This window comes from Monomorium pharaonis, chromosome 8 (assembly GCF_013373865.1).
Source record: "Monomorium pharaonis isolate MP-MQ-018 chromosome 8, ASM1337386v2, whole genome shotgun sequence".
Lineage (NCBI taxonomy): Eukaryota > Metazoa > Arthropoda > Insecta > Hymenoptera > Formicidae > Monomorium > Monomorium pharaonis.
In genome coordinates this window covers 939420-959060 of record NC_050474.1, presented here as the reverse complement: position 1 = coordinate 959060, position 19641 = coordinate 939420, and the positions used below count along the sequence as shown (strand labels likewise).

General features: G+C 43.2%; 1 protein-coding gene across 5 annotated transcripts in view; it reads left to right on the top strand.

Annotated features, from left to right (window-relative positions):
* The window catches only part of LOC105833403 (histone acetyltransferase KAT7), a 45651-nt gene that overhangs the window by 3537 nt on the left and 22473 nt on the right, over positions 1 to 19641 (top strand). For 3 of the 5 annotated variants that reach the window (XM_012675129.3, XM_012675128.3, XM_036290584.1), the window contains exons 4-9: positions 1110 to 1367; positions 1438 to 1614; positions 1836 to 2124; positions 2231 to 2522; positions 2681 to 2925; positions 3704 to 3890. In XM_012675129.3, coding sequence (XP_012530583.1) covers positions 1110 to 1367; positions 1438 to 1614; positions 1836 to 2124; positions 2231 to 2522; positions 2681 to 2925; positions 3704 to 3890 — 1448 coding nt within the window. Of the gene's footprint in view, positions 1 to 1109; positions 1368 to 1437; positions 1615 to 1835; positions 2125 to 2230; positions 2523 to 2680; positions 2926 to 3703; positions 3891 to 10658; positions 11981 to 12466; positions 13002 to 19641 lie in introns of those variants that run through there. The other 2 variants (XM_036290583.1, XM_012675132.3) reach the window with 2 other exon arrangements.

Genomic DNA, 19641 nt, shown 5'->3' with positions numbered 1-19641 from the left:
CATTAATGTTTATTATTTATAGAAATGGTTTATGTAAAAAGAAAAAGAAAATGTAATATTACTGTTTACTATGGTTTTGGGATTTATTTTGTCAAAAACACATTTTTGCTTTTCTTACAAATAACTTAATTATTGCAAAATTCAAAACGATGGATTAAAAATTTTTAATCTGATAGGAGACACTTTCTTGTTTCCGTATTTATCTCTAATTATGTTTCCAAAATTTTATTTTTACTCAAGGGAGTATTCTCATTTTAAAACTAAACAATTTTTATTTTAAAATACTTTTTTTAAACTAATGTTGCTAAAATTTTTGTTACTAATAAAGTCGTTCTTATAAAGAATAACATACATGAAGTATATGTCCCGTTAATAAACTAATAATACACAACCAATGTATATGGTATATAATACATGTCAAACTTTTTGTTACATGTTTTTTTTAGTGATTTTTCCTGTAGAATTGATTATCGTAATCGTAAAGTTTTTCTTTACAGTTAATTTTTATTAATTTGTAACAATTAATTACAAATTTAATTTTTGCAGAATGCTTTTTATGTAAAAAATGATTGATTTTTATGCTTTTTTAAATCATTGCTTAGCTAATTTTGTTAATCTAGTTAGAGGTCTTAATGGGTTAACAAAAAGTGTAAAGTAAGTGATTAGCAACATGTATTATTTTTGTAAGTATACATGTTTTGTTTTATTGCTTTAAGAAATATATGAATTTTATCATAATTAAAATACATATTATTTAGATTTGTACAAATACATATGCAGAGTTCCAAAAATCAATTTGTTATAGCTCTTTTGTAACAAAAAAAAAATGCTTTTTTGATATTCTGGAACTTTGGTACTCAGAATATCTTTTTAAAAATGTAATTCAGACACAAAGTAGTCCATATCGATAACTCTTCTCTATCTTCAAATCTTTTGTCCTACATTTTTCTAGGTGATTATCCATAGACTTTATTTTATTTCTGCAAAATATACACCATTTACTTATCTAAACAATATTTGTTTCCTCCATATTATTTACACACACACACAAATTGCAATTGTTTTGATTTTTTAAATAAACTTAACATTGCTTTTAATGTGTTACATAGTTGCGAAGCCTGTACAACAGAAGTCGGACAGTTCTGCAAGTTCAAAGAGTTCTGGTGGTTCGGCATCTTCAGGCAGTTCAGACAGCAGTTCGGACTCGGAATCATCAGAAAGCATCACCAGCTCTCAACCTCAACCAAAAAAGAAGGAGACACAATCAAGTTCGCTGACGAGTAATAATGTAACGAGTATGCCGCCCAAAAGACCTTCGGTGGCAGTTGCTTCGGTAAAACCGCAAAAAGCAGTTACAAGACGACAAGGTTTGTTAAATTTCTTATTGATACGTTGATGCGTCGAAGAGAAAGAAACTAATATAATTTTTCTGAACAGGCGCTGTAAAGAGCGACAACGACGGAGATGCGTCCGCAAGTGAGAAAGAAATGGACGATCGTGAAGCGTCATCTTCGAAAACGGTGGCAAAAGGCAAGCGGAAACTGCAAACGCGCAAAGGAAATAAATTTCTGCAGTTACAAACGAAAGCAGATAGTGATTCCGAATCTGATACAGGTATAAGCATAAATGGTTTTTATCTTGATTTTATATTTATTTTATTAAAAAAAAATTTTTAATTGTTTTTTTAAGTCTATAATTCAAGTTTTTTTACGCTCTGCAATAATTTTTAAATAAATTTTATGAGATTATTTGTTTTATTCAAGTATCTTTTTGCTTATGGTAGTATTCTCAGATAAAGAAATGAGTGTAATTAAATTATGATTTGTTGAGAGTAGCTGAGAGCAAAAGGAGTACGAGTAAATCGCCTGTCAAACGCGCTGGTCCGTCTGCTGCCGTTAGACAATCCTCCGGAGCCGGTAGATCGACACAGAATAGTAGTACCTCCAGTGCTACAGGTGGTAGAACAAATCAAGCATCTTACAATCGAACACGCGCGACAAAAGAACGTGAATGTCCGCTGGCTGCATCATGTGATTCACGAGGTCATCTCTCTGGCAAACTCGATTTGCATTTTACTCTAGAAGCGTGTCCACTGTATCACAATACCACACCTCAGGCTTGCATGTAAGTTGCATCTCACATTCTAGTTTGAGATCGACACTAATATTAAAATAGATAAAAAACACATGCATTTGAGGACCATTGTATAAAATTGATATTGGGTTTTCAGGGAATTTTACAAAGAGAGAAAAAAACGAGAGGAAGAGCGCAAAAAAGCGATAATAAATCTAGCAAAGAAACCTAAGGGCGTTCATCAAACTACCGAACAACGTAATTATCAACTTAAAGTACGAGAAATGAGAAATAAATGGAAAGGTAACACCGGTGACGGTAATGACAGTGATAGCGGCGGTGAATTGCAAGGGAACGAAAAGGACAAGCAACCTCGGTTGAACAATCTTACACCTGATTATGACTTAAAGCTGTTTATGGAAGCCCAGGCGATTGCCAGTGAAAAAATTGTAAGTATTAAATGATTGTAAGTATTTAATTTATGCTTTAATTAGTATAGTATCATATTATGAGTAATTAATTTATTAGATTAAAATAATATTAGTATTACGTTTTTCTTTTAAATATATTATTGCACTTTTCTCCTTATATTTATTTTATCTTTAAGGAAAAGGAATTACAAGAATTGGATTACGATGGAGAAGGTAGAAATGGCGGTGGCACTAGAGTTGTAGAAATGGGAAAATGGGAAATGGAAGTTTGGTATCAAAGTCCATATCCTGAGGAATATAGTCGTGCTCCGAAGCTTTATCTTTGTGAATATTGTTTAAGATATGCGAAAAGTCGTCAAGTTTTAAGAAGACATCGAGAAAAGTGTTTGTGGAAGCATCCACCAGGACACGAAGTGTACAGGTAAGCTCATTCTATTGAATATTATTACATTACACTTACATTTTACGCTTTATGGAACATTAAAAAAACGAAAGATAATTTTTTAAAAAATATCGAGTAATGCTACTGTGAGCCAACACTAGATGTACGCACGTTATATAATAATTCATTGTCTATGTTATATAATAATTCATTGTCTAAGTGGAAATTACAATTTCTAGTCAATGCAAACTGCGCACCTAATATTTGTCGGTTTTGAAATACCTTGCACCGAAATACGACATATCACGAATTTGACGAGCGATTTAATAATTATGATGCTAATAAGCATTTATAAAATATTTCTCTCCTCCTTGAATGTCCGAAAAAACTATAAAGAAATTATAATTGTAAAATAACAAATCAACCAAGATACAAATTTACATTCTTATCAATTCGACTATCAAAACGTAATGATATATATAATCGCATGTTTTTGTAGTCGAATTGATAATGCATATATATATATATATATATATACACATATGCGCGCGCGCGCGCGCGCTTGTGTGTGTGTGTGTGTGTGTGTGTACACACAACAAAAAATTAAGGAGAGAAATTTAATTTGTTCTCCTTTAATCTAGTTTTATTAATATTTTGCAGATATATTTGTTCAAAAATTTACAATAAATATAGTCTATATTTATTGTAATAAAATATATTAGTATTTTACATTGATTTTACTAAAATTATGTAACATTTGTAATTTGAACGATTCAGATTAGGGTAATAATTTCATTTTTGATTTATTGTTTTACAGAAAGGATAAAATAGGCGTGTGGGAAGTGGACGGTAAGCGATATAAGCAGTATTGTCAAAATCTTTGCTTGTTAGCGAAGTTCTTCCTGGATCATAAAACATTATATTACGACGTCGAACCGTTTCTTTTCTACGTCATGACAATCGGCGATTCCGAGGGCTGCCATACGGTCGGATACTTCAGTAAAGTGAGTACATATTGGTGAATTATCATGTCAATTTTTACTTAGTTTGTAGAAATGTTTTTTTATTGTGTGATTTCATCGATATAATTGTAAAGATATCGTCACTGGAATGAATCATTCTCATGAAGCCCCGAAGGCTTTCTTTGTTACTCCGAATTTGATAGAGTCGATGAGTTCCGTCGTTTGGTTTATACAATCCCCGGATTTTCTTTCTACGGCTTAGTTGATTCCCACCCTGTCGTAATGGCATCTACGTAGCGTGTACGGATTACGCGAATAAGAGTGCGCCTCGTAGAGAAGAGGAAGTCTCATATCTCTGACCTCTCTCTCCTTTTCCTCTCATCTTCCCTCTTGTCGTCGCCGCCACCGCCGCCAGGCCTGATGTACGCATACACATGTTGCCCCGAGGAGCAGAGCGAGGGTGGAAACCACACACGTCTATTTACCGCGAGACACAGCATCGCCAGGAGTTGAAATCTTTATCGACGTTCAACGACCTCTGACCCTGGCGCTGACAAGACGCGCCAATCCACGTTTCCCGTGCGCTTTCTTTTTCTCTTTCTCTCTTTCTCTCACTCAAACTCTTTCTCTATTTCTTCACCCTCTCTCTCCTTCTTGAGAACGTGGTGAAAATTTTCTCCGGACTTGACTTAAACCTTTCTCCTCGCCCTTCCTAATTCCTTTGTCTTTCGTCTCTCGTTGGGAAACATCCATCCTTCGCGATTGGTCTCCGTCTTGAGGAATTCTCTTTCTCCCATTTCTTTCTCTGTTCTATGAGAAAGAAAACTCGTCCGATGACGGGGAGCGAGATGAAAGAGAGGATTATCCGTTCTACAAATTGTTACGCCAGCGTCTTGACAAGATCGTTTTGTCAGACCTCTAGCATTTGTCGTTTAATCGACTATTTCATTTCATTCATTACATAAGGTATTCTATTTTCACCATACTATTCTGCGGACTCTTTGATCAACTTTGAAAACGATGTGTTCTTAGCGAAAATGTCGAGACGCCACTTATTAGTCGTCGTAGTAATTAATCGATTCCATAAATCGGTTGAAGAATCATCAAAAATGATTAAAGCAAAATGTTTTTTATATAGAATCTTGTTGTTTGATTCTTCTCCCTCTGTATTGTTATTTTTGGATATCTTAGGCAAATTTAGAAATAATTTTTTGTTTCTTATTTTTCAGCAACTCTGTAAATTCAATTTTGGTAATTTTCGGATTTTTATTTTCGGATTTTTAAAACTAGTTAATACAAATCTTTTTTTTTTATTTTTCTGTATTTCGCAGAAACAATTAAATTTTTTGTTATATAAAATAAAATATTTGGTTGCTGTTAAAAATGCCTAAACAGTTTTGCAGAATGTTAAACTATTTTTCGTGGCAAGTGACAATCTCAGCGATGATCAAATCGATTGATCAATGAGCTTTTTATGAATATATTTGATCGACACAATCCGATCGAAGATGTCGCGCTGATGACATAAATTGCATGATATATCTAGTCTTATTGTTATTGCTGAAGGTGTTAAATCGTATTACGTCTCGTATAAAAAAGGGCGTGTCTCGAGCTGAAATATTTAGTTAAATTCCTGAAGTATTCATATCTCGTTCAGAATTATATCACGACATACGTTGTGAACTTTCCTTAAATTTTTACTTATAACTCAATCTAAAATAATATTTCAACTTTAAAATGTCAGTTTCAACAAAGATATACATAGTGGCGATGTCTTTAAGAGGATTCGTTCCATTCTCGAAATAATCACGTCGTGCGTCATTCTTTGATCAACTTTTAGATAAGATGTCTCAAATCAGAAACGACACCCCGATCGTATCAATATCTCGGATCCAGGACAGACGTGTGTAATTCTGGGCATACATTACGCTGATATGGATCCTCTTTACCTGCAAAAATAGATTGACATTGGTTCTGGTTTCACGATATTAATATCTATTAATATCGGCGGATCGTCCCGGCGCATCTCCTCTGTCGGCTGACTGGCAAATTATGTTATACTTCGTATAAAAGGGCGTAACTCGCTTCCTGCATCCGCAGCGGCGGCGGCGCGAAGTCAAAATCTTTATAGACGTTCAATGACCCCGACCCTGGCCAGACGGTCGCAGGGCAACGCCGGCGGTGGTGGCGGCGGCGACGGCGACGGCGACGGTGGTGGTGGTAGTGACGGTGGTGATGGTGGCGGTGGCAGCGGCCGGGACACGAGAGATGAAGGGTGGGCGAGGAAGAGAGAGAGAGAGGGGAGAGAGAGAGAGAGAGAGAGAGAGAGAGAGAGAGAGAGAGAGAGAGAGAGAGAGAGAGAGAGAGAGAGAGAGAGAGAGAGAGAGAGAGAGAGAGAGAGAGAGAGAGAGAGAGAGGAGAGAGAGAGAGAGAGAGAGAGAGAGAGAGAGTGTGAGAGTGTGAGAGAGAGTTGCAGGAGAGGGATGAGAGTGGCTGTGCTGCTGCTGGTGTACGTACGCTATGCATGCGCTTCAGTAGACGGTGGAGGGAGGCAGGAGCGAGGGCAGGAAGGGTAGTAGTCGTCGGGCGGTTGGGTGGTTTAGGCGGTTGGCCGATGGCGGTGGCTCCGGAGAGGTGGTGGTAGTAGCTGCCACGGAAGGGGTTGTGCCGACGGTTGCGAAGGGTGTCGGCGCAGGAGGGGAAGGAGGGCGTCGCCTGCCTGCCGCGTCGGGTCGTCAACCTTTCTGCGGCACTGCGACGTCGTCGGGGTCGTTATTATTTCCTCCTCTTCCCTCTTTTCTCCTCTTCCTCCCGCTCCTTCTCATCCTCCTTCTGGTCCCAGCGTGTCTTTGCACGCTCTAGTCGTCTCCGTCGCTCTTCCTCGTTCTTCCGGTACCATCTCTTCGAGGTGGTGGCGCGTGTTGTTCCTCCTTCCCATCCTCTTGCTCGTGTCTTTCCGTTCAGCTCGTCTTAACACGCTCCTTCGACGCTACCCTCTTGGTGCTTCGATCCATCTTCGTATCCTTCGTTCGTTTGTTCGCTCACACGGCTTCCGAGGTCGCGAGATCTCGCCTTCAACGATCGCTCATGCGTGTGCACTCGTTCTTCCTCTTTCTTGCCCTCTTTCCTCCTCTTTCGGATAGGTAAGCAGTGTCTTTTATCTTCACATTTTACTTGTCTTCTTTACACAAGCTTCTTGTCCTCCTCGATCTATCTCTCTTGTCGCGTGTGCGCGTAATTTTCGCAAGCTGATTATTTACGTAAGCTTGCTCGATTAATCTTTAGTATGTTTAACAAATTAATGCTGAAAATTAATGCTGAATGTTAATGCGTTTAAAGTAAATTAATGCGTGTACACGTAATTGTTTGATTTCGAGCACCATTCGTCCGTCTGATGAGGAATTTGTTATCAGTGTCGATGTAAGAATCGGCGCTCACTACTAAACCTGAGGCGGATATCCGAGCTTCTTACGTTCTCTGCGTTCCACGATTGTACCGTCTCCCATTCTCCCCCTTCACCGATCTTTCTAACACGACACCGTCGCCGATCGCGACGGTGAATATCGGCTCGATATTGAATTTCCAAGCGTACGCTTGTCTTTGAGCGCCCACAACGTTCCACCGACCAGTTTCGCCCACTCGGCTCCCAACCTCGCGTTTCCTGCTCGCGTTTCCTCGCGTCGAATATCATCCCTCTCCTCCTCCGTTCGCTTTTCCCTTCCGTCGCCGACGCTGTCACCGCCGCTGTTGCCGTTGCGTTAAACCACAATGTCGGCGTCTCACCTTGACGTTGTGAAACCAACGGCTACCGTCATGAGGCGATCGCTCGAGATTTCCCAGTGTAGTAGCGAGGAGGAGTGGAATTTTGCTCAGAGCTTTCTTTCCGCTCCTCTCTGTCGAACAGTCTCTTCGAGAGGTAGAAATCTACTGCCGAAAATACCAAATCGCTTTCTGACACTCGAATCTGGATTCATGTTTGACCATAATCGGCGGGGCGTGAATCAGCCTGAAGTAGTATCATCCCGCGTCACTCGGATCGGGATTATCCATCTTCCTCCCTTGCGGATTTTTGCGGACGCAGAGAATGACATTTGTGCAGCTGTGGCAGGAAAAGAAAGCTGTTCTCAGAAGTGAATTCAGTTTTAACAGTCTTGCTCTAGGTGACTCTTGTAGAGATCTTACATGGTCAATAACACTGTCAGTTCCAACGAATACTAACAATATTATTGTTTGTGTGTGATTTTGACGGATTATTGATGTGAAATATTGATATCCAATTTTTTATTCTCGAGCTTCAGACTCACTGTGTGCTAGGGATATAGATTGTGAAGGGATAATGTTTACGTGAACAGGACGCGTCAATATTATATCCCACAAAAATTCCAGAAGTTGCAAAAATAATTTTAGATTACATTAATGTATATTGCTAGTATTAATGCTTAATATTACTGATTATTGATTATATAAATTCTTTACAAGCGGTTGCATTTTTGTTTCAGCGATTGAAAAATTACGTCATTATTTTTATTTATGATGAACGCATAACACATGATATTTTATTACGCTTCAGATCGAATTCTTTCCTTTTTAGACTAATAAAAGTGCAGAAAATCAAACACGCAGACTGCAATCATAATGAGTTACTAATTAGGACAGTTATACTAATAGCAACGTCGTTCAGTTCGGTGAGTCAGAGGTATGTACCTCCAGCTAGAACTACAACCAAGCTTCTTTCGGTTTTACTCGCAGGAATCTTTAAAGACATAGAAACTTTGAATCCCCTGAGGGAGTAGTTTAGAAACGTTCATTGCGTGCTCCGACATCTCCGTCGTAAAAGTTCCCCGATTCCCCGCTCCCCTTGCCTCTCGTAACTTGACCTTTGACTATTCGGACATCGGTATTTTGAACGACGCAGGGGTAATTCGATCATAGACCTTGAGTCATCCGGCCATTGACCTCGCGAGTGTCGCGGCCATCGACCTCGCTCGGTCGGGGTTCCGTCGACGTTGAACTTGGATAATCGCGCTCTTCACCTTGAACGACACGAATTCGTCCTTCTCTGGATTATCAAGGATTCACAAAACCGCCAATTTCCATTACCGGCGGCGCTCTCTCGTCAGCGTCGCGTCGCACGCATTTCTACTCGTGTTCTGCGAAGGTGGAATTCTGATTTTGAGTCTTAAGAACCCAGCCGAGCAGAAATTAAGAGGGTCGGATTGAGGCGTGAACGTTTACAGCTTCCGCCGTGTTTACTGAGACATGAAGATGAGGCTGTTCTTCCGCCGTTCGAGGCCTCTTCCCCCGCCCCGCATCTATTTGTTCTCACCACGAGGTAATGCATTTCTTACGTCTACCGCAAGTAAAGATAATTGGGCCGAAGGTTGTTGCGACGAACGGCAAGTATAGATCCTGAACGAAACGTTGTTGTTACTATATAAAACGAACCTTTGGAAAGTAATATCGCATACATTGAGACTAGCTGAGGGATCGATAAGAAAGATTATTAAAGCAATTGAGTAACCCAAATAATTTAATCTTTTAGCAAGGAATTGATTAAAATTAAATTTTAAAAAGTTCGAAATGAAATATAATATGACATATTGTCCACATTTATTATTTCTGTATTAATCTATACGTGAATAAGCAGAGAATCGATTATTGATTCAAAATTTTATATGTTTTTTCTGTAAATGTCTCAATCCGCGATGGGCGTATGTATATGGCTGAAGATATAATTATACGTTCCAAGCGTAATAAATTCACGCCCGATTTCAACCGAATGAGCCCAAATGAGTCTAAACATACCCCCACCGTGAAATGTTTGCGATTGCCTTTTCTCCCGAAATACAACTTGCCGCAACGCGACTAGTGGTTTTAATAAGATTCAGACTATATTTAAAAATCGTATCCCATTGGATATCCCGAAAAGGCGAAATGCGTGTCACATAAGATTCAGACGGAACCGGTTCTGGGGGCCGACAGGTCCCAGGTGCGGGACCCCGTTTTCCGATCCTGAAATCCTTGCGTCGTCTCGCATTGATCGAGGACGCGGCATGCGCCACTTCTTACAAGTACAAGAAAATTTTCGGTAGTCTGGCTCTCTAATCTCCGGATCGTTAACAAGTATCGAATAATCGCCGCTGTAATTGAGAGGTTCTCTCTTACCTTCTAATATTTCCGGGCTCTTGTACGGATATATCGCGTATGCCTAATGAGCTCAATAGTTGCGTGTTGCAACATTTATCTCTTTTCTCGAGCCGTTTTTTCTTTTTTTTCCAACTCTTTTTACTGTACAAAGATATTCTCGAAAATCGTATGAGCTGTACAAATCATTTGCCAATAAGTACAACTAATAAAGTAATCCGCTAGTATGTTACTGCAACATAACTTCAAATACTCTGCAGATATATTGCGTAAATATAATAACTTATTCATTTGTCATATTTTTTAATTTTTTACTTTTTTCCATTTTTAATTTTGTCATTTTTTAAATTCTATTTTTTAAATTTGAATTTATTGTATTATTAGAGAAATATATATATATATAATTTTATTTATTTATAATAATAAAAAATACGCTTTTAAATATTACCAAAATTTACCACGAATCACGAATAAATAACGCACATGTAACGCGCGCATTATTATATTGTATTCTAACGTATGCTATTTTTATGTACATAAGCTTATCTATAATATATTTCACATAGATACGATAATGTTTATAAGTAATAGTATTAGATACGTAATAAAACATTTCGCGATATAAAAGTCGCAACAATAGATTAACGAATGAACCGAGTTCCACAGCTCGGGTTCCAGTGACTTACCCAGACGGTGTGGGCATTCGACTCGGCCAGGAAGAGAACAGAGGAGTATGTGAGAACCACTAGTAAACGAGACGATGGCGTATCCTCTTACGCAAATATTCTAGACGAGTAACCAGTGCAAAGGAGACGAAAGAAACAAAAGGACGATGACTGACGCGCGTATTTTGAGTATCAGTAGCTGTAACATATTACCGTACGCCTTACGATCGCAAAAATCAAGACAAATTGGATAGGAACCTGAAAAAGCTCTCGAAGAAAGTTCGTCACGACTACAAAACTATCCAAATTGGGAAGATACAAAATATTCGTCTAAAGAAAAAGAGTGGAAAACGAAAGACTGAGGTTCTGATTTTCCTGGACTATCGATTGCCTTTCGTTGAAAGCGTAGGCTTTGCAAAGGCATGAGGCGAAAAAGATCTTCGCGCAAACTTTAATTCGCTTAATGAAAACGCATCTGTTTGCTCATTTGTAGCCACGATACTACTTTGCGTGCTATCTGAGTAAATTTGAGTCGGAACAATGTTTGTGAACCTATATGTACTCCTATTCGGAATGCAAGCACAACGCAGTATTATTTTTCCTGGATGCATCAACGAGGTACCTGTTCCGGATGAAGTGGGAGAAAGAAAGAGAAAGAGAAAAAAATAGAGAGATGGATATTCTTCTCGACATGGGAGTTCGGTGAAATCCAATCCTCATTTAGATAGGGACGACGATAGCGAAAGAAAATAAGCGGTGAATAAAAACGTCGACGCGAGCTGTGTATCTACTTGTGTGTGTTAATCACAGATTACAGTTATAAATTAGTTATGTGCTTTCGATGTTGCATTTATTTTAAAATAATCGTTGTATATAATATGCAGTAATATCATTCCAATATTATTATCATAAAAACAAAAATACACGTCAACGATGAAAACTTTCGATCGATCGCGTTCACTTGAAATTTTACTTAGCCCCCGCTGCGAAGGATCCATTGCTCCTTCCAGCCAATCGGGATCTCGGTAGTTGCAGTATCTGTACGACGTGGAAGTTACAAGATAAAACATCGAGACAGGATGTTTCCACTTTGGTCGAGAAAGGGCGTGAAAAATCGGCGGACGCGGTTTCCGTGGAAACGCGACGATCCACGGTCGCTCAGGGCTCATTTGCCTAACTTCCGGCGGTGCGCCAGTTAGCCCGTCACGGACGGCTCCACGCGTTATATATCCTGAATAATGCATAGGGAGCCGTGGAGCGAGAAGGAGGGCACGGAAGGGCGAGAAAGGAAGAGAGAAGCGGGCGACGAAGACGACGATGGAAGAAGATTAAGGGAGAGGAAGAGAAAGAGAGAGAATGGAGTGGAGTTGGCGCGTACCTGCGCCCTTCTTCACGAGAGCGGTTTGGATCTGTGAAGGGTCTCCGACGAGAGAGAAAACCCTGTCCAGCGTATATAATGTAATAAATAGACAGACGGGGGTTCTCTCAGTCGGGCATTTATACCGTGCTTTATGCCGGGTTAGAGAGAAGAGGCGAATGGCGGAAAAAAGACGAGAGACAGGACAACGGTGAACCGAGATCTACCTTTGATCCTCTCGCCGGAGGATCTTTGCTGAAAGACGATCGGCAAAAGCACGACGAACATTCGTCACAAAAGAATAACTAAAATTACAATTTTTACAATTTTGCTTTATCCTCTTGCTTTTAACTTGAAGTAGATAATGTTAGGATCATGCGTATTGTGTAGCAGATGTAGCAGTTACTCAGGTCGTCTCGCACTCGTTAAACTTCTCTCTTGTCCTGCACCAGCTTGACAGGAAGATCGATCGCAGCGATCGGAAGTATCCGTTCTCGCAATTTCATAATCCGACGAACGGAGTCACGGAGGAGGAGAATGTCGGGAATTCTTCGAGAAGCTCCTCGAACGAGTCCTCGGAGGTAGAGGAAGGGGCGGCGATCAGTACGGGGGAGAGAATGAGGAGAAAGCCGACAGGGGGATTTTCCAAGAGACGAGAGCTCCCCGAGGCTCGAAGGAGGAACAGACGGAGAGCTCCCGGGTGGACGGAAGAAAGGGATCGGCGCGGTAGAAGGGTCGCGCGCAGGAACCACCGCAAAAGGGAGGAAGCGAAAAGGATGAAAGAGACAGCAGAGTGGTAGACGAGACGATCCGGGCAGACGGGCGGGCGGGGTACGAGGGTGAGAAGGACGAAGGACACGAGGGTCGGGCAATTTTCCTTAAAAATATCCCGCAGACGGTGGCCCAAGAGTGAGAGGACGAGGAGACGCTAAGGGCGGCTGCTGGGAATTGCAGGCAGGCAGGCAGGGATAAGGGACACGGAGGAGGGATGACGTAGGGTAGTACCGTCAGAGAGTAGCAGTAGTAGTAGTAGTAGTAGTAGTAGTAGTAGTAGTAGTAGTAGTAGTAGTAGTAGTAGTAGTAGTAGTAGTAGTAATAGTAGTAGTAGTAGCAGTAGCCGTAGTAGTAGCAGCAGTAGTAGTAGTAGTAGTAGTAGTAGTAGTAGTAGTAGAGATCGTCGATACTATACGCGCCTCGCTTCGTCGAGAAGAGGTTGGGGTAGGCTTGCCCTCCGCCGCCATCCTACTATTCGTTCAACTCTCTAGCCATCCCCCTATTCCCTTATCCGCCCCCGCGTCCTTCCTCTCACACTCTTGCTCGCTCATTCTCTACCGGTCTCTCTCAGTCTCTCTTAACCGGCAAAACCTCGCCCCGACTGGGGTCGATCGATGCCAGACAGTACTGCTGTTCGCGCGACCAAATCCCGCCGAATGTACATCCACAAGAGTGTTCTCGCGATCTCTCCCTCTTCTTTCGTATCCGACGATGTTCTGTTGGGACACTCTCTTCCACGGTTCTCGTGGAAAAGGAAATCCGGTGGCATACTTATCGCGGTCTCGGCGGCAACTAATGCTCTCATCGATAAGAATCTTGATTTGGATTCTTTCTCTTTCCATTCAGTCGTTGATCTGAACGTTTGCGCTGACGATTACGATAACGACGCGAGAGAAATTTCTGGAGCGTCGGTCCCACTCTTTTCTCGCGTGGAAAATCCGCGCGCACTCACTACTCGTTACGTCCGTGACGTGTGTACGTAAATCGGGTACGTGAAAGGAGTTAAGCGCTTCTGCATATCGATAGATGAGTGATCCGTCCGTGGAATTAATGGACTTTGAACTGCTTCAATGATAATTATAATACATACAGATCGATTCGTCAGATCTTTTAATTTCGAGTCATCTCGACAACGTGACCGGGACAAACGGATAACAAATATGAACATTTTTTGAGCATTAAAAGAGAAATTAGCAAAACTTAAAATTCTATTAAAAAAACGTAAAAAGAGGGAAATAAGGCTTATGTATACATCATCATGCACATCTGTTACTCTCTTTATTTCTTTGGTACAACGATTGGTATTATCGAGTAGACAATTCAGGATCTGTCTTTTGCCATTTTATTCTTGGATATCCCGCATATTATTGAAACTTGCGCGCAAGTCTCGGGAGGGCAGCTGAGAGCATCATCTCGCGGCGGCTCGGATGAAGCGAATTTAGGAGGTTTTTTCTGTTTTTTTTTTTTTCGAATGGACCGCCGGATCGATGGCCGCCGTCTACAAGGTGTCTCGAAAGAAAAAGGAAAGAAAAAAGAAAAAAAGGAAATTGTAGAACGTACGAGAGACTTCTTACATCGCACCTGCTCGAGTCGCGGATCACATTTTTAATTTCGCGTTCCGAATCCCTTTTCCCCCCTGTATCTCTCATATAACGCGACGAAGGGATCAGCGCAACCGGCTTTAACAGTACGAAAAGAAAAGAAAGAAAGAGAGAAAATGAAATGACAGTAACTAATAGATACTCTGTTTCTGCAGACCAGACAAAGGAGTACGGTCAGGTAATAACGTTCGCTTCGGCTCGGATTTGGAAGGACGAGAGAACGTATGAGTATAAGCCGAAGCCATAGTCAACTGTCCGTTTTTCGAAATCCAATGGATGACCGCCTACGAGACGCCGTACACCCTATTGTTCGTGCACACTGGGGGATGAAAATTTTTGGAGAGCGGTCGTTTCTGCATTTTCTCTTCAAATCGCCGAGTTTCATGCGCGGAAGAATTTTTCTCCGAACTTCAAGCTCACCAGGGCTTGCCATATATTACAATCCCTCGTGAGCACCGTAATATAATTTCCCGTCCTTGCTACACCACAAGCCGAATTCCGTAGAATAATTTCTCCTCGCAACGCCACGAGAGTGCTGGAAGCGCTCCAGAGCTACTTAATTCATCCACTCGCTCTCTCTCCTATCCCGTAAATGATATAATTGTAAAATTAATCGAGCTTTAATGAGCTCGAGATGCCACGTGCTGCATAACCGTTCTACACGGTGGCCTCGTTTGACCGACAACAACATTCAATTGCCACGAGATTTTAATGCGGAAACGTGATGAAGTAGCTAAGATTCTAATTCGAAGACGAGGAGTTCGTCACGATTCGCGGAAGGAGAGACTCTCGATACGCCTGTCGACGACAACACGGGACGACAACTCATCGGTCGAAACATGCGGTTACATAGGAAATGCCGCGATAAGACTTCACATACACCCCGTGTATTAACAGGAACGCTTTGTTCGGCATAAAGAAAGTGGAGAAGGAGGAAACTCGGTGCATCTAAATATAGAAGTGACTGTCGCGAGAAGTCCACTGCACGCCTGCCATTAAGCCACGCTTACACCGCCTCCTCCTTTCGCACATGACCAAGCGATTCGGGATAATTCATACATATGTATATACCGTCTAATTTTCACGTGTCTCGTTTAAATTCTTCACGTTTGTCGCGATATTTTAACTGTTATTTTCCTGTGGAAAACTTATATGTTCTAGTCTTTATGCCCATTACGATTACGACTAATGCTAATTCTTAAACATACAGATTCCGTCATTTATGTGTATTTCCTCGTATAAAGAAAACTTGCAACAATATGCAAAAAATAATGAAAAAGCAGATAATATAAAGCACAGTAATGTTTTTCTATTTTTGAGAAAACTGCATAAATCAAGATAATTGCGTGAATGAGTTTTTAAATTACAAACTGTTAATTATATTTAATATAAGTTATTTTTAATTACCTCTATAGATTGCCAAACTGTGTTGCTAATTTAATTTAAAACACTGGACTTAAACAATTTAACTCAACGTGAAATGTGTTAAATTTGACTCAAATTTTTAGTTTATTATTTACTAAATATGTATAGTAATACAGATTACTTACTTTGAAACTAAGTAACTTAACCACAGAAATGGATTCATTAGATGAGATTATTCTATTAATTACATGTTTTGTGTTTTGCGTTATTAATTTTCTATTAACATCTAATTATGAGACGAAAAAAATAGGTTTATCAATTTAAATTAATTTCTTAATTAAATTTCTAAGTAAAATATAAGAATTATATATCGATATATATTAAATTCATAGATATAAAATAGATAAAAAAATGTTTGAGCTGCACGCATAGTCGCTATAATGTCATAAAAAAAATTTTATTCAATACGCTTGCAATTACCGCGGCAAAAAATCGACCATGTCGATGACAGACTACGATCCCTCAAAAGAGTATTCGATGAATTTTTTATCTATCATTTCGCTTGATCGAGTACGTTTAATTTCATCGGCAATCGGCCGCCACGAAAAAAGTTTCCGTTCGACTATGCGTATCGAACTTCCCTCGTGGGTAAAAGGAAAAAAAAAGACGCGAAGACGCTCTGCGCCAATTGAAAAATGATGTGCTTATTAGGAGATTATAAATAACAGAAACGAATATTAGAGATCATCGGGGTATCCCGATCCAAGGAAGAGAATAAAAGAAATCAAAGCGATGCTCCAGAGTTAATTTCCATTTACGCGCGAATTCTCGTAAATATCTAGCTATCGAAGCGGAAATTTATACCGTCTGCCCCGTTAAGCCGATTCTGCGACCAGATTCTCTCTCTCTCTCTCTCTCTCTCTCTCTCTCTCTCTCTCTCTCTCTCTCTCTCTCTCTCTCTCTCTCTCTCCCCCCCCCCCCCCCCCCCTCTCTCTCTCTCTCTCTCTCTCTCTCTCTCTCTCTCTCTCTTTCTCCTGATGACGGAACGACGGCACCGCCGGCACCATAAATAAACAACCGCAAAAATTCCAATCGTTACGAGTCGCGTCGGCGATCACCTTACACGCTCCATAAACACCTTCCGCAACAATACGAGAGAGCTCCATTGTGCATGAGATATGAGATGAGTGAGAGAGAGGGTAGGAGGGAGGTAGAAGTAGGAAATGTGTAAGAAACGCGTTATTTATTATACTAGAACATTACAAGCGCGCGCTGCGCGCGCGCTATTTGCCTTTTTACTTTAAAAATAATAATAATTATTGCAATTTGATTTTCTCTATCTTTTATTTACATTAATCAAACGTCTTCTGCAATTTTAAATAAAAAAATTTAAAGTTTAATTATACATACATACATACCTACATACCTACCTACATACATACATACCAACATACATACCTACTTGCATACTTACTGCTATCTAGCTACCTAGCTACCTAGCTACATATTTATCTAGTTACGTTCGCTCGTTTGCTCCCTTCCTTGCACCCTTTTTCACTCACTCACTCACACACTCAGTCACTCACTGGCTCACTCCTCGCTCACTCCTTGCTCACTCGCTCACTCCTCGCTCACTCTTCGCTCACTCGCCAGCTCGCTCACGCGCTCACTCCTCGCTCACTCCTCGCTCACTCGCCAGCTCGCTCATTCGCTCACTCCTCGCTCACTCCTCGCTCACTCCCGGCTTACTCCCGGCTCACTCCTGGCTCACTCCCGGCTCACTCCCGGCTCACTCCCGGCTTACTCCCGGTTCACTCCCGGCTTACTCCTTGCTCACTCCCGACTCACTCCCGGCTCACTCCCGGCTCACTCCCGGCTCACTCCCGGCTCACTCCTCGCTCACTCCTCGCTCACTCACTCGCTCACTTCTGGTTCACTCCCGGCTCACTCCCGGCTCACTCCCGGCTCACTCCCGGCTTACTCCTCGCTCACTCCCGACTCACTCCCGGCTCACTCCTGGCTCACTCCCGGCTCACTCCTCGCTCACTCCTCGCTCACTCACTCGCTCACTTCTGGTTCACTCCCGGCTCACTCCCGGCTTACTCCTCGCTCACTCCCGACTCACTCCCGGCTCACTTCCGGCTTACTCCTCGCTCACTCCCGACTCACTCCCGGCTCACTCCCGGCTCACTCCCGGCTCACTCCTCGCTCATTCCTCGCTCACTCACTCGCTCACTCCTGGTTCACTCCTGGCTCACTCCCGGCTCACTCCCAGCTCACTCCCGGTTCACTCCCGGCTCACTCCCGGCTCACTCCCGGCTCACTCCCGGCTCACTCCTCGCTCACTCCTCGCTCACTCCTCGCTCACTCCCGGCTTACTCCCGGCTCACTCCTGGCTCACTTCTCGCTCACTCCCGGCTCACTCCCGGCTCACTCCCGGCTCACTCCCGGCTCACTCCCGGCTTACTCCCGGCTTACTCCCGGTTCACTCCCGGCTTACTCTTCGCTTACTCCCGACTCACTCCCGGCTCACTCCCGGCTCACTTCTCGCTCACTCACTCGCTCACTTCTGGTTCACTCTTGGCTCACTCCCGGCTTACTCCTCGCTCACTCCCGACTCACTCCCGGCTCACTCCCGGCTCACTCCTCGCTCATTCCTCGCTCACTCACTCGCTCACTCCTGGTTCACTCCTGGCTCACTCCCGGCTCACTCCCGGCTCACTCCCGGCTCACTCCCGACTCACTCCCGGCTCACTCCCGGCTCACTCCCGGCTCACTCCCGGCTCACTCTCGGCTTACTCCCGGTTCACTCCCGGCTTACTCTTCGCTTACTCCCGTCTCACTCCCGGCTCACTCCCGGCTTACTCCTCGTTCACTCCCGACTCACTCCCGGCTCACTTCCGGCTTACTTCTCGCTCACTCCCGACTCACTCCCGGCTCACTCCCGCCTCACTCCCGGCTCACTCCTCGCTCATTCCTCGCTCACTCACTCGCTCACTCCTGGTTCACTCCTGGCTCACTCCCGGCTCACTCCCAGCTCACTCCCGGTTCACTCCCGGCTCACTCCCGGCTCACTCCTCGCTCACTCCTCGCTCACTCCCTCGCTCACTCCTCGCTCACTCCCGGCTTACTCCCGGCTCACTCCTGGCTCACTTCTCGCTCACTCCCGGCTCACTCCCGGCTCACTCCCGGCTCACTCCCGGCTTACTCCCGGCTTACTCCCGGCTTACTCCCGGTTCACTCCCGGCTTACTCTTCGCTTACTCCCGACTCACTCCCGGCTCACTCCCGGCTCACTTCTCGCTCACTCCTCGCTCACTCACTCGCTCACTTCTGGTTCACTCTTGGCTCACTCCCGGCTTACTCCTCGCTCACTCCCGACTCACTCCCGGCTCACTCCCGGCTCACTCCTCGCTCATTCCTCGCTCACTCACTCGCTCACTCCTGGTTCACTCCTGGCTCACTCCCGGCTCACTCCCGGCTCACTCCCGACTCACTCCCGGCTCACTTCCGGCTCACTCCCGGCTCACTCCCGGCTCACTCTCGGCTTACTCCCGGTTCACTCCCGGCTTACTCTTCGCTTACTCCCGTCTCACTCCCGGCTCACTCCCGGCTTACTCCTCGTTCACTCCCGACTCACTCCCGGCTCACTTCCGGCTTACTTCTCGCTCACTCCCGACTCACTCCCGGCTCACTCCCGCCTCACTCCCGGCTCACTCCTCGCTCATTCCTCGCTCACTCACTCGCTCACTCCTGGTTCACTCCTGGCTCACTCCCGGCTCACTCCCAGCTCACTCCCGGTTCACTCCCGGCTCACTCCCGGCTCACTCCTCGCTCACTCCTCGCTCACTCCCTCGCTCACTCCTCGCTCACTCCCGGCTTACTCCC